At 46.3% G+C, this 12,935-nt stretch overlaps 1 protein-coding gene across 2 annotated transcripts in view; it reads right to left on the bottom strand.

Annotated features, from left to right (window-relative positions):
- The window catches only part of LOC129827800 (uncharacterized), a 12,758-nt gene extending 7,585 nt beyond the window's left edge, over nucleotides 1–5,173 (bottom strand). The window contains exons 1-5 of one of the 2 annotated variants that reach the window (XM_055888994.1): nucleotides 4,514–5,173; nucleotides 3,865–4,203; nucleotides 3,260–3,514; nucleotides 2,803–3,048; nucleotides 2,569–2,685 (exon numbers count right to left, since the gene is read on the bottom strand). In XM_055888994.1, the coding sequence (XP_055744969.1) occupies nucleotides 2,569–2,685; nucleotides 2,803–3,048; nucleotides 3,260–3,514; nucleotides 3,865–4,203; nucleotides 4,514–4,562 (1,006 nt within the window). In that variant the 5' untranslated portion in view covers nucleotides 4,563–5,173. The remainder of the gene's footprint in view (nucleotides 1–2,568; nucleotides 2,686–2,802; nucleotides 3,049–3,259; nucleotides 3,515–3,864; nucleotides 4,204–4,513) is intronic. The other variant, XM_055888995.1, reaches the window with a different exon arrangement.
- Nucleotides 5,174–12,935: the final 7,762 nt, after the last annotated feature.

Below are 12,935 nucleotides of genomic sequence, written 5' to 3'. Positions count from 1 at the left end.
CTGACTTTGGCACACCAGGCAACATTATTATTCACACCGGCACCAACAACCTGCGAGAGGAGCAGGAGAGAGTAGGCAGCCTGGTCAACAGAATAGCAGAGAGGGCCTCTGAGCGGTTCCCCAACTCCCACATCACCATCTCCACTCTGCTGCCCCGCAAAGACTTTCATCCCCATACCATTCAGAAAGTCAACGCTGACATCACCAGAGGGTGTGGCCTACTCCCAAACGTACACGTTGCTCACCACCCAACAATCACCCCAGAGCATCTGCACGACCACTCCCATCTGAGGAAACAGACATTAGGGATGTTTACCAAGTCTCTAAAGGACGTGGCACTTGGTAGACAAACACCCCATGCCGTATTGGACAGAGGACCACCCAGAGACCCCTACCAGACCACTGCACCAACAAGGAGCCCCAGGCCCCTTCAACGCCACACCAGACCCAGCGCACCCCACAGGCCCCACCCACCACCAGACCATCACCACTTCCATCGGCTTAGCCAGACCGGACCGGGCCCAGCCTACTACCCCGCATCAGACCACCACCCCTACCAGACCAGAGAGGAAGCCCCACGGCCCAGACCTGGTCCCCCTCCACTCCACAGGGCCCAACAGCAGGACCAGCGCAGCTACGCAGAGGTCGTCAGAGGACAGGAGAACCTTGTAGGATTAAGTGAGATTAAACAGCTCCTCCAATACATCTGCACTAAACTGCACTAAACACACACACACGGACGCATGCACACACACACGCACACACACACCTATTGTACTCAAATGTACTTGTTCAATGAATAGGAATGTTTATATATATAACAGAAAGAATGTTAGCTGTTATCCTGTTTATCTCGTTCTTAACAACTTAATAGTTAGTAGTCACAGTATTTCTGACTGCTATTCTTTCTTTTGTAACATGAAATCGCTATCAGTTAGCATGTGGAACATTCAGGGCCTAAACTCATCAACCTTTGGACTGAAGAGTTTAGCACTGGAGTTCAACAAAAACCTTAAAGATGTTGATGTCATCATTCTTCAGGAGACATGGTGTAAGGCTGACATTGTCACTCACTGTCCCACAGGTTACAGAGAGGTAATTGTACCGTCACAGAAACACAGCTCTGTCAATAGAGGCAGAGACTCTGGAGGACTGATCATTTGGTACAAATCCGAACTACAACATCTAATTGACCCCCTAAAAAATTGGCAAATATCACATTTGGTTAAAACTGAAAAAAGAACTTGTACTGACAGAAAAAGATGTGTTGCTTTGCGCAATTTATATCCCCCCCTCAGAATCCCCATATTACTCAGAGGAGATCTTCCCCACCCTTGAGGAAGAGACGTGCCATTTCCAGGCCCAGGGAAATGTGCTCATCTGTGGGGACACAAATGCGCGCACAGGAACACTACCTGATCTAACGAGCACACGAGGGGACAGCTTTATTACAGGCCATACTGTTTCTAACTGCCTTAATCTCCCCCATAGAAACAACAGTGACAGCACCGTCAACAAAAACGGAAGGGATCTGTTGCAGCTCTGTAGAAGCCTGGGTCTGTACTTTGTCAATGGTAGGTTACGGGGGGACTCTTTGGGGAGATTCACCTACTGCTCACCTCTTGGCCACAGTACAGTAGACTATATGATCACAGACATTGACCCTTTCTCTCTCAGCTCATTCACTGTCAAGCCACTAACACCTCTGTCTGATCACAGCCAAATTACATTGTTCCTCAAAAGAACAGACATGGAAACAACCACACATTCACAGCCCAGTAAGCTGTACAACATCAGAAATTCATACAGATGGGCCCAAAACAGCACAGAAGAATACCAGAAAGCAACCTGGAACCAAAATATCCAAACACTCTTAGATAACTTTCTGGATACCACATTCACTCAGTAAAGAAGGCATCAATCTAGCAGTACAAAACATCAACTATATATTCAGGCAAACGGCAAAAGAAGCACAATTGAAATTGATAAAAAACAAAACAAAAAAGATCACAGATGACAACTGGTTTGATGCAGATTGAATTGTAGTATAAAGCAAATTGAATTGAATTTAATTGAATTGAGAGAGAGAGACAGAGAGACAGAGACATACAGTGACAGAGACATAGAGAGACAGACGGTGACAGAGACATAGAGAGACAGAGAGAGACAGAGAGACAGAGACAGACAGACAGAGAGAGAGAGACAGAGACACAGAGAGAGAGAGAGAGAGAGAGAGAGAGAGAGAGAGAGAGAGAGAGAGAGAGAGAGAGAGAGAGAGAGAGAGAGACACACACACAGAGGGAGGGCGAGAGAGAGAGAAACAGAGAGAGACAGAGAGACACAGAGAGAGAGACAGAGACAGACAGACAGAGAGAGAGAGACAGAGACACAGAGAGAGAGAGAGAGAGAGAGAGAGAGAGAGAGAGAGAGAGAGAGAGAGAGAGAGAGAGAGAGAGAGAGAGAGAGAGAGAGAGAGAGAGAGAAGATAGATCTAAATATCTCCCTGACAGACTGGGTAAATTGTAGTAATTGAGTAAATTGAAGATCTACAGCTAAATGTCCTCTAACCTGGAGTCTTTGAAGGAGGTTTATTTTTCTTCTGGACACAGTAAACTGCCAACACCATCACTAAGACAAGGACCACTCCTGCCAGAGACCCTGCTGCCATTCCTATGTACTTTGAGGCTAAGAGAGGAAGCAGACACAACATATAAGAATGAAGATTGCTCCATTGTAAAAACATAATAATGGTAATAATGATAACGATACCAATAATACATCAGAATAAACATGATCACTTACTAAAAATCCAAAAGGTCTGAGTGGTGTTAGTACGAGTGTTGTTAGTCAAGCCCTGGGTGTGATTGCTGGGTCTGGAGGTCATTAGGGTGTCATGCCCCGGGCCCTTACCGGTGGAGGTTTTACTGGTGGGGGCCACAGTCACAGTCACCACTGTTGTAGACTCAACACACAGGGTATTACCAGTGGCATTCACCCACTCTGATACCTTTGTCCCGTTGGATGAGGTGCAGTTAACATATATCAGCCCTGTAGGCAATCCAAACAACAGTAATCACATGCGTATCTGAAATACATGTAAAAGGATAGTTCTGTTTCGAAACAGATCATTTTTCATTGTACATTTTTTAAGTTTAAGATTTTGTCATTTATCATTATAACCATCATTATTATTATCATTAATCATTCATATTGTTGGTCATAATGTATTTTTAACAAAGTAAATTAAACAGTAGATTACCTGGACAGTGTGAGATTCTCCTGCTGACAGTATCACTGCTGATGTTGTTTCTGACGGTACAGGTGAGATTTGCTGACAGGCCTTTCTTCAGAGTGATGGTGTTTGTCTCGTTATCAGGAGAGGTCTCAGTGTCTCTCAGCGTCTGTCCATCCAGAGTCCAACTGTACTGGGGACCATCCCCCTCAGAGGAGCAGGACACCCTCCTCTCTCCATGGGACAGACACTCAGAGGACAGCTGAGGACTGGACACTGGAGCTGTGGGGGAAGAAGGATATGTAACTGTAGTAAGAGGGCAAAACACATTAGAACACAACACCAGCCATTCTTCTCGAAAGCCACAGAAACTACTGTAGTCAACAGGAGCAGCAGATTCATGACACATAATGACTGCATTTCAAATAACCAACAGATGATTTAATGTTGATGGATGTGGTTATGACTCTATGTACCACATAGACATATGAAAATATAAATGACTCCATGGTTACAAATAAAATGCATTTCTCATAATTTGTATTATTAGGTAGTCACATATTTGTAGTTTAGCCAGAGCAATATGTAGAGCTTGTCATTTGTAGTAATTATTTGGTAAGTTAGTTATTTACCTTCGATGAACAGTTGTAATCCTCTGGTCCTTAGTGCTACCCCTGATAAATTAAATGTTTCTAGCAGGTATTCACCAGAATCATTCCTTCTTGTGTTATTTATCCTCAATGTCCCATTGTTTATAAAGAAGTGTACTCTGTCTCTAATGGGGGTGTCGCTTATTACCAGTTTATCCTTCTTCGTTTTGAGTATCTTTGTTTTAGCACCAGTTGAGCCTTTATAAAATGAGAGTTCATCATATATCGTGGTATCAGTCACCAGCTGGAGATAGACAGTTCCTCCTAGAGCTCCATAACACTGAGATCCATCTTCTCTAGCATCACAGGAAGTCTCCAAGCCTGAAGATCAAGAAGAAAAGACAATGTAGTGACTATCACTGTTCTAGCCCATGTCAAGTCATGTATCATTTTACAGACGAGGATACAAGCGGCTAACAGTATAACCAAACCAACAGCATCAACGTGATAGGGATCATTAAGTCAGTGATCATTATTATGGTACAATGAGTAAAGAGACAACTGTCTTCTACAGTGTTCTGAATATTGTCCCTCATCATCCATCATTTCTGCTTCATGATTTACAAGACTCCTGATATTATATTCTGCATAAAAGAAGAGGGAAACCAACACCTATAAAGATGTTTCTTACCATGAGACACTCCTGCTGAGATCACCAACAGTCCTAAAATTGCCTCCATGTCTCTTCACAACGCAGGGTCTCAGTTTATTAAAATTAACTTCAGTTCTTCAACAATATTTTCTAATCAGAGCTGAATTTCCAACACCTGGCAATGTTTTACAGCACAAACAAAACTAACGCAAGGAAAGTATGAGAGAGAGCTGTTCCTGCCACTCAGAAGACCTCTACCAGTTTGTGACAAGCAAAAGAAGAAGTGTCATTTTCACCCTGATCATAGGTTCCGACAGAGGACAGAGGGAGAGTCACGTCACAGTTTCACTTCTTCATTATATGAACAACCAGGCTGGCTTCATGTCTCCTGTGTGATGGATTTAGACAGGATGTCAAAAATGAGATAATTGATGCTACTTTTGAGTGTGAAGAAGAGATGTTGGCGCCTGAGAAAATAACAACTCATTGGTTGTGTCAGGGCATTGGTCAGCTCTCACACACTGCTGTCCAACACTGACATGAATACACTACCTTTTTCTTCACAATTAGTAGGCTCTTTCACTCCATACATGAAGAAGTGAGAGAGAGATGTATTAAGACAGGAAATTGAGAGGAAGAGAGGTGAGAGAAATAAGAAGGGAAACAGAGAGGACCAGCAGATCAAAGTCCAATGTTTCCCTAATAGTGGTTTGTGACCCTCTGGTGTCTTCGGCCGGCTACAACTGATTCCTTTTGGGTTGAGGCTGTTGGCTAGACACAATAACATGTTGTAGAGGGAAATGGTTAGTATGACTGTATGTTGAGACTTTAAAGGTTAAAACATGTTCATTCTATTACAGGACTCACCACGGCAAGTGTATACAGTTTAGTTGTTGGGTTGTTCATGTACATTTCATGTACTTCACCGTAGGGATGGTATTGGCCAGGTGATGAGCGGTGCCTGGTTTCCTCCAGATGTGGCGCTTGGCTTTCAGGCCAAAGAGTTCAATGTTGGTTTCACCAGACAAGAGAATCTTGTGTCTCATGGACTGAGAGTCGCAGAGATGGGATAATGTAGAAGATAGGCAACACCTGGAGGGGGTGGAGACAAGCACAAAGACAGGTGAAACAGATCAGGATGTGACACATAGACAAATATATATGCATCACAGAATGAAGAAAACTGTAGCCTCTTACTCAGGGCCGCTAGGGCCGTTATGGGCGGGCCTTAGGGGGCCTGGCCCTGACCACGGTACCTCCTTTCCCGTCCAAATAAAATATTTTAATATGATGAATTTATTGGACCGAGATGGCCGCCGACGGAAAGACGCATCAATCTCAGATAAAGACAGAGGGGCGATAGTAGTTTCAGCCACTTGCGAATTGAAGGATAGTTGGCGGGTGCAGAGTGCACTGTTCAGATGATGGAATTATTTTGGACAAACATGCAAAGGTAACCTACATTTTGAAGTGATTTATTTGGCAATCAGATGAATCCATCAAGACTGGTTGTATTCATGCCATGTAACGGCATTCCTCCTCCTCTTCATCTTCGGAAGAGGAGGAGTATTGAGGGAACCATGGTGCAGCGTAGAGAACAGACATATTTTATTAACGAAACACGAAATTGATTAAACTAACAAAAACAACAAACGGTGTAGACAGACCTAGACGACGTACTTACATAAAACAAGAAAACGCACGAATAGGAACATAGGCTACACAAACCGTAAACAGTCCCGCGTGGTGTACAGACACAGACACGGAAGACAATCACCCACAACGAACACTGTGACAACGCCTACCTAAATATGACTCTTAATTAGAGGAACGCCAAACACCTGCCTCTAATTAAGAGCCATACCAGGCAACCCAAAAACCAACACAGAAACAGAAAACATAGAATGCCCACCCAACCTCACGTCCTGACCAACTAACACACATAAACTAACAGAAATAGGTCAGGAACGTGACATAACCCCCCCCATAAGGTGCGAACACCGGGCGCACCAGCACAAAGTCTAGGGGAGGGTCTGGGTGGGCATCTGACCACGGTGGTGGCTCAGGCTCCGGGCGAGGTCCCCACCCCACCATAATCAATCCTAGCCTCCATCTACCCCTAAAAATGTCCACCCATATCTTACCCCCACAAAATCCTCTTAGTAACATCCATGACAGGGACAGCACCGGGACAGAGGGATAAATCAAGACAGAGGGATAGCACCAGACAGAAGGATAGATCAGAATATAGAGGTAGATCAAGATAGAGAGGGAGATCATGATAGAGGGGCAACTCCGGACTGAAAGGCAGCTCCGGACAGAGAGACAGCTCTGGACTGAGGGGCAGTTCTGGGTATATAGCCGTTTCTGGCTGAAGGGCAGCTCATGGCTGACTGACGAATCTGGACGCTCATGGCAGGCTGACGGCTCTCGACGCTCATGGCTGGCTGACGGCTCTCGACGCTCATGGCTGGCTGACGGCTCTCGACGCTCATGGCTGGCTGACGGCTCTCGACGCTCATGGCTGGCTGACGGCTCTCGACGCTCATGGCTGGCTGACGGCTCTTGACGCTCATGGCAGGCTGACGGCTCTCGACGCTCATGGCAGGCTGACGGCTCTGGACGCTCATGGCTCTCTGACGGCTCTGGCCGCTCATGGCTCGCTGGCGGCTCTGGCAGATCCTGTCTGGTTGGCGGCTCTGGCAGATCCTGTCTGGTTGGCGGCTCTGGCAGATCCTGTCTGGTTGGCGGCTCTGGCAGATCCTGTCTGGTTGGCGGCTCTGGCAGATCCTGTCTGACGGGCGGCTCTAGCGGCTCCTGTCTGGCGGACGGCTCTAGCGGCTCCTGTCTGGCGGACGGCTCTGTAGGCTCATGGCAGACGGGCGGCTCTGCAGGCTCATGGCAGACGGGCGGCTTTGCAGGCTCATTGCAGACGGATGGCTCAGACGGCGCTGGGGAGACGGATGGCTCAGATGGCGCTGGGGAGACGGATGGCTCAGATGGCGCTGGGGAGACGGATGGCTCAGATGGCGCTGGGGAGACGGATGGCTCAGATGGCGCTGGGGAGACGGATGGCTCTGGCCGGATAAGGCGCACTGTAGACCTGGTGCGTAGTGCCGGAACTGGAGGCACCGGGCTAAGGACACGCACCTTCATACTAGTGCGGGGAGCAGGGACAGGGCACACTGGACTCTCAAAGCCCACTCTATACCTGGTGCGTGGTACCGGCACTGGTGGCACCGGGCTGAGGACAAGCACATCAGGATTAGTAGGGGGAGAAGAAACAGTGTGTACAGGGCTCTGGAGACGCACAGGAGGCTTAGTGCGTGGTGCCGGAACTAGAGGCACCGAACTGGATACACGCACTACAGGGAGAGTGCGTGGAGGAGGAACAGGGCTCAGGAGACGCACTGGTAGCCTAGTGCGTAGTGTAGGCACTGTAGGTACTAGGCTGGGGCGGGGAGGTGGCGCAGGAAATACCGGACCGTACAGGCGTACTGGCTCTCTTGAGCATTGAGCCTGCCCAGCCTTACCTGGTTGAATGCTCCCGGTTGCCCGACCAGTGCGGGGAGGTGGAATAACCCGCACCGGGCTATGTAGGCGAACAGGGGAAACCATGCGTAAGGCAGGTGCCATGTATGCCGGCCCGAGGAGACGCACTGGAGACCAGACGCGTTGAGCCGGCCTCATGACACCTGGCTCAATACCCAATCTAGCCCTACCAGTGCGGGGAGGTGGAATAACCCGCACTGGGCTATGCACTCGTACAGGAGACACCGTGCGCTCTACTGCGTAACACGGCGCCTGCCCGTACTCCCGCTCTCCACAGTAAGCCTGGGAAGTGGGCGCAGGTCTCCTACCTGCCCTTGGCCTACTACCTCTTATCCCCCCCCCCAATAAATTTTTGGGTGTTACTCACGGGCTTTTTGGGCTTCCGTGCAAGACGTGTTCCCTCATAACTCCGGTTCCTCTCTCTCTTTTCCTCCACTCTCCGAGCTGCCTCCAGCTGTTCCCATGGACGGTGATTCACTTTAGCCCATGGTCCTTCTCCGTTAAATATTTGCTCCCAACTCCACAAGTCCTGTATACTTCCCCGTTGCTCCAAATTACGCTGCTTGGTTCTGGATTCTTGGTGGGTGATTCTGTAACGGCATTCCTCCTCCTCTTCATCTTCGGAAGAGGAGGAGTATTGAGGGAACCAAGGCGCAGCGTAGAGAACAGACATATTTTATTAACGAAACACGAACTTGATTAAACTAACAAAAACAACAAACGGTGTAGACAGACCTAGACGACGTACTTACATAAAACAAGAAAACGCACGAATAGGAACATAGGCTACACAAACCGTAAACAGTCCCGCGTGGTGTACAGACACAGACACGGAAGACAATCACCCACAACGAACACTGTGACAACGCCTACCTAAATATGACTCTTAATTAGAGGAACGCCAAACACCTGCCTCTAATTAAGAGCCATACCAGGCAACCCAAAAACCAACACAGAAACAGAAAACATAGAATGCCCACCCAACCTCACGTCCTGACCAACTAACACACATAAACTAACAGAAATAGGTCAGGAACGTGACATGCCACACTTAAAGGTAATACATGTTTACATTTAATTATACAGTGCATTCGGAAAGTATTCAGACCCCTAGACTTTTTTCATATTTTGTTACTTTACAGCCTTAATCTAATTGTATTTATAAAAAAAATACTCATCAATCTACACAATATCCCACAATGTGACGACCCTCCCACTCTGTCTGCCGTGTTCTTTCTCTTTGCTCTTGTTTTCCTTATTAGGATGTCGGCGGGCGGAGCTGGGAGGGTCGTCAGCGACATGGGATACACCTGGGCCCGGGTGTGTCCCAGGATAAATACACCACTTCCTCATTCATTGAAGAGACTCTCTCCATGCAGACACACTCTCTCCATGCAGACACACTGATAGATTTTGGTTGTGGCATTTTTGTTTGTTTGGGCACATTTCAACACCCCTCATTATCACATTTATGCACGCAAACACTCACTTACACTACTGATTACTGAGTATACACACCATTGTTAATTGTATTTAGTTTACTTCAGTTAATACATATATTTTGTTATTCCTTATCTCCACGTTGTCTCCCTATTTGTTACAAACTTCGAGCCGGTTCGTGACAACAATGACAAAGTAAAAACGTTTTTATTTTTTTTATTTGAGCAAATGTATTTAAAATAAGAAACTGACATATCACATTTACATAGGTATTCATACCCTTTACTCAGTATTTTGTTGAAAGACCTTTGGCAGCGATTACAGCTTCGAGTATTCTTGGGTATGATGCTACAAGCTTTGCACACCTGATTTGGGGAGTTTCTCCCATTCTTCTCTGCAGATCCTCTCAAGCTCTGTCAGGTTGGATAGGGAGCGTTGCTGCACAGCTATTTTCAGGTCTCTCCAGAGATGTTCGATTGGGTTGAAGTCCGGGCTCTGGCTGGGCCACACAAGGAAATTCAGAAACCTTGCTCCGTTCATCTTTCCCTCGATCCTGACTAGTCTCCCAGTCCCTACTGCTGAAGAACATCCCCACAGCATGATGCTGCCACCACCATGCTTCACCGTAGGGATGGTGCCAGGTTTCCTCCAGAAGTGACGAAGAGTTAAATCGTGTTTCTCATGGCCTGAGAGTCCTTTAGGTGCCTTTTGGCAAACTCCAAGCAGGCAAGCATGTGCCTTTTACTGAGGAGTGACTTCCTTCTGGAAACTCTACCATAAAGGCCTGATTGGTGGAGTGCTGCAGAGATGTTTGTCCTTATGGAAGGTTCTCCCATCTCTACAGAGGAACTCTGGAGCTCTGTCAGAGTGATCATCAGGTTCTTGGTCACCTCCCTGACCAAGGCCCTCCTCCCTAAATTGCTCAGTTTGGCCGGAAGGCCAGCTCTAGGAAGAGTCTTGGTAGTTCAAACTTTTTCCATTGAAGAATGATGGAGGCCACTGTGTTCTTGGGGACCTTCAATGCTGCAGACATTGTTTGGTACACTTCCCCAAATCTGTGTCTCTACATAATCCTATATCGGAGCTCTACGGACAATTATTTTGACCTCATGGCTTGGTTTTTTCTCTGACATGCACTGTCAACTATGTGGACCTTATATAGACAGGTGTGTGCCTTTCCAAATCATATTCAATCAAATGTATTTACCACAGGTGGACTATAATCAAGTTGTAGAAACATGTCAAGGATGATCAATGGAAACAGGATGGACCTGATCTCAATATCAAGTCTCAAAGCAAAGAGTCTGAATATTTATGTAAATAAGGTATTTATGTTTAAAAAAAAATAAAAAAAATAAAAACCTGTTTTCCTTTTGTCATTATGGGGTGTTGTGTGTAGATTGATGAGGATAAAAAATAATTTAATCCGTTTTAGAAGAAAATGTAGAGAAAAGAAAGGGTTCTGAATACTTCCGCATATGAAGTGTATTAATCAAAATGACTGCACATTAGCTTGAAGGGGTTCCCTCGAAGCCCAGCGTTTATTGTATTTAAAAAAAATGTGCTAGCAAGTGCACACATAGGAGATTACCAATAGACAGTTCTTCTGACATCATCAGAAGTCCAAACACCACAATCAGTGTCACACCCTGACCGTAGATATCTCTGTTTTTCTATATATTTTGGTTAGGTCAGGGTGTGACTAGGGTGGGTACGCTAGTTTTTGTATGTCTATGTTGGCCTGATATGGTTGCTAATCAGAGACAGCTGTTTATCGTTGTCTCTGATTGGAGATCATATTTAGGTAGCCATTTTCCTCGTTTGTGTTGTGGGATCTTGTTCTATGTTTAGTTGCCTGTCTGCACTATTCGTATAGCTTCACGTTTCGTTCGGTTGTTTGTTGTTTTGTTAGGTGAGTTTCAGTTGATTAAAATTATGTGGTACTCTACTCACGCTGCGCCTTGGTCTCATCTTTACAACGATCGTGACAATCAGTGGATTCACAATTGAAGTTCCAAATTCTGATTACAAACTAAATCAACCTGCCACCGTGTGACTAGAATGTTAGAGCAAAACATGCAATAGATTGTGTCACTTCAGGGAGGGAAAAGGAAGTGTTTGAACACATTTCTTGATCTCACTTCTTCATTTCACAGACCAAATCATGAAAATGTTGTATACGACAAGGCATTAAATAAGATACAACACAGGAGGAGTAAGATACACCACACACACAAGTGAACAAGAGATCTTGAGACTAGATTCACACATTCGCTGAAAGAGGAAATGCGATACAGAAGAAATTGTCACACAAAAATTTAGTCTGCGAGAACTTGATGCCTCAAAATGAGAGAGACAGAAAGAGAGAGATGCTAAGTTCCTAAAAAAGCTACTTTTAACATTTCATTGCTTTGAAGGAAAATGTTGCTGAGTAAGAGCATGACGTACCAAATCACCCCATTGCATGATCAAAAGTATGTGGACACCTGCTCGTCCAACATCTCATTCCAAATTCATGGGCATTAATATGGATTGGGTCACCCCTTTGCTGCCATAACAACCTCCACTCTTCTGGAAAGGCTTTCCACTAGATGTTGGAACATTTCTGCGGGGACTTGGTTCCATTCAGCCACAAGAGCATTAGTGAGGTCGGGCACTGATGTCGGGAGATTAGGCCTGACTCGCAGTCAGCGTTCCAATTCATCCCAAAGGTGTTCGATGGAGTTGAGGTTGAAACTTAAAGGAATTGACGGAAGGGCACCACCAGGAGTGGAGCCTGTGGCTTAATTTGACTCAACACGGGAAACCTCATCCGGCCTGGACACCGAAAAGATTGACAGATTGATAGTTCTTTCTCGATTCTGTGGGTGGTGGTGCATGGCCGTTCTTAGTTGGTGGAGTGATTTGTCTGGTTAATTCCGATAACGAACGAGACTCCGGCATGTTACCACAGTTACTACAGTTACCACCGTTACCACTGTTACCACTGTTATCACTGTTACCACTGCTACCACCGGTACCAACGTTACTACTGTTACCACTGTGACCACTGTTACCACCAATACTACTGTTACCATTTTTACCACTGTTACCACTGTTACTACTGTTACAACTATTACTACTGTTACTACTGTTACCACTGTTACCACTGTTACTACCGTTACCACCGTTACTACTGTTACCACTGTTACTACTGTTACCACTGTTACTACTGTTACCACTGGCCCGGCCCGCCACAGGAGTCGCTGGAGCGCGATGAGACAAGGATATCCCTACCGGCCAAACCCTCCCTACCCCGGACGACACTATGCCAATTGTGCGTCGCCCCACGGACCTCCCGGTCGCGGCCGGCTGCGACAGAGCCTGGGCGCGAACCCAGAGACTCTGGTGGCGCAGTTAGCGCTGCGATGCAGTGCCCTAGACCACTGCGCCACCCGGGAGGCCTAGGGGAGGCTACTTTTGAGTGTGA

Source organism: Salvelinus fontinalis, chromosome 29 (assembly GCF_029448725.1).
Source record: "Salvelinus fontinalis isolate EN_2023a chromosome 29, ASM2944872v1, whole genome shotgun sequence".
Classification (NCBI taxonomy): domain Eukaryota; kingdom Metazoa; phylum Chordata; class Actinopteri; order Salmoniformes; family Salmonidae; genus Salvelinus; species Salvelinus fontinalis.
This window is presented reverse-complemented; position numbering and strand designations above follow the sequence as displayed.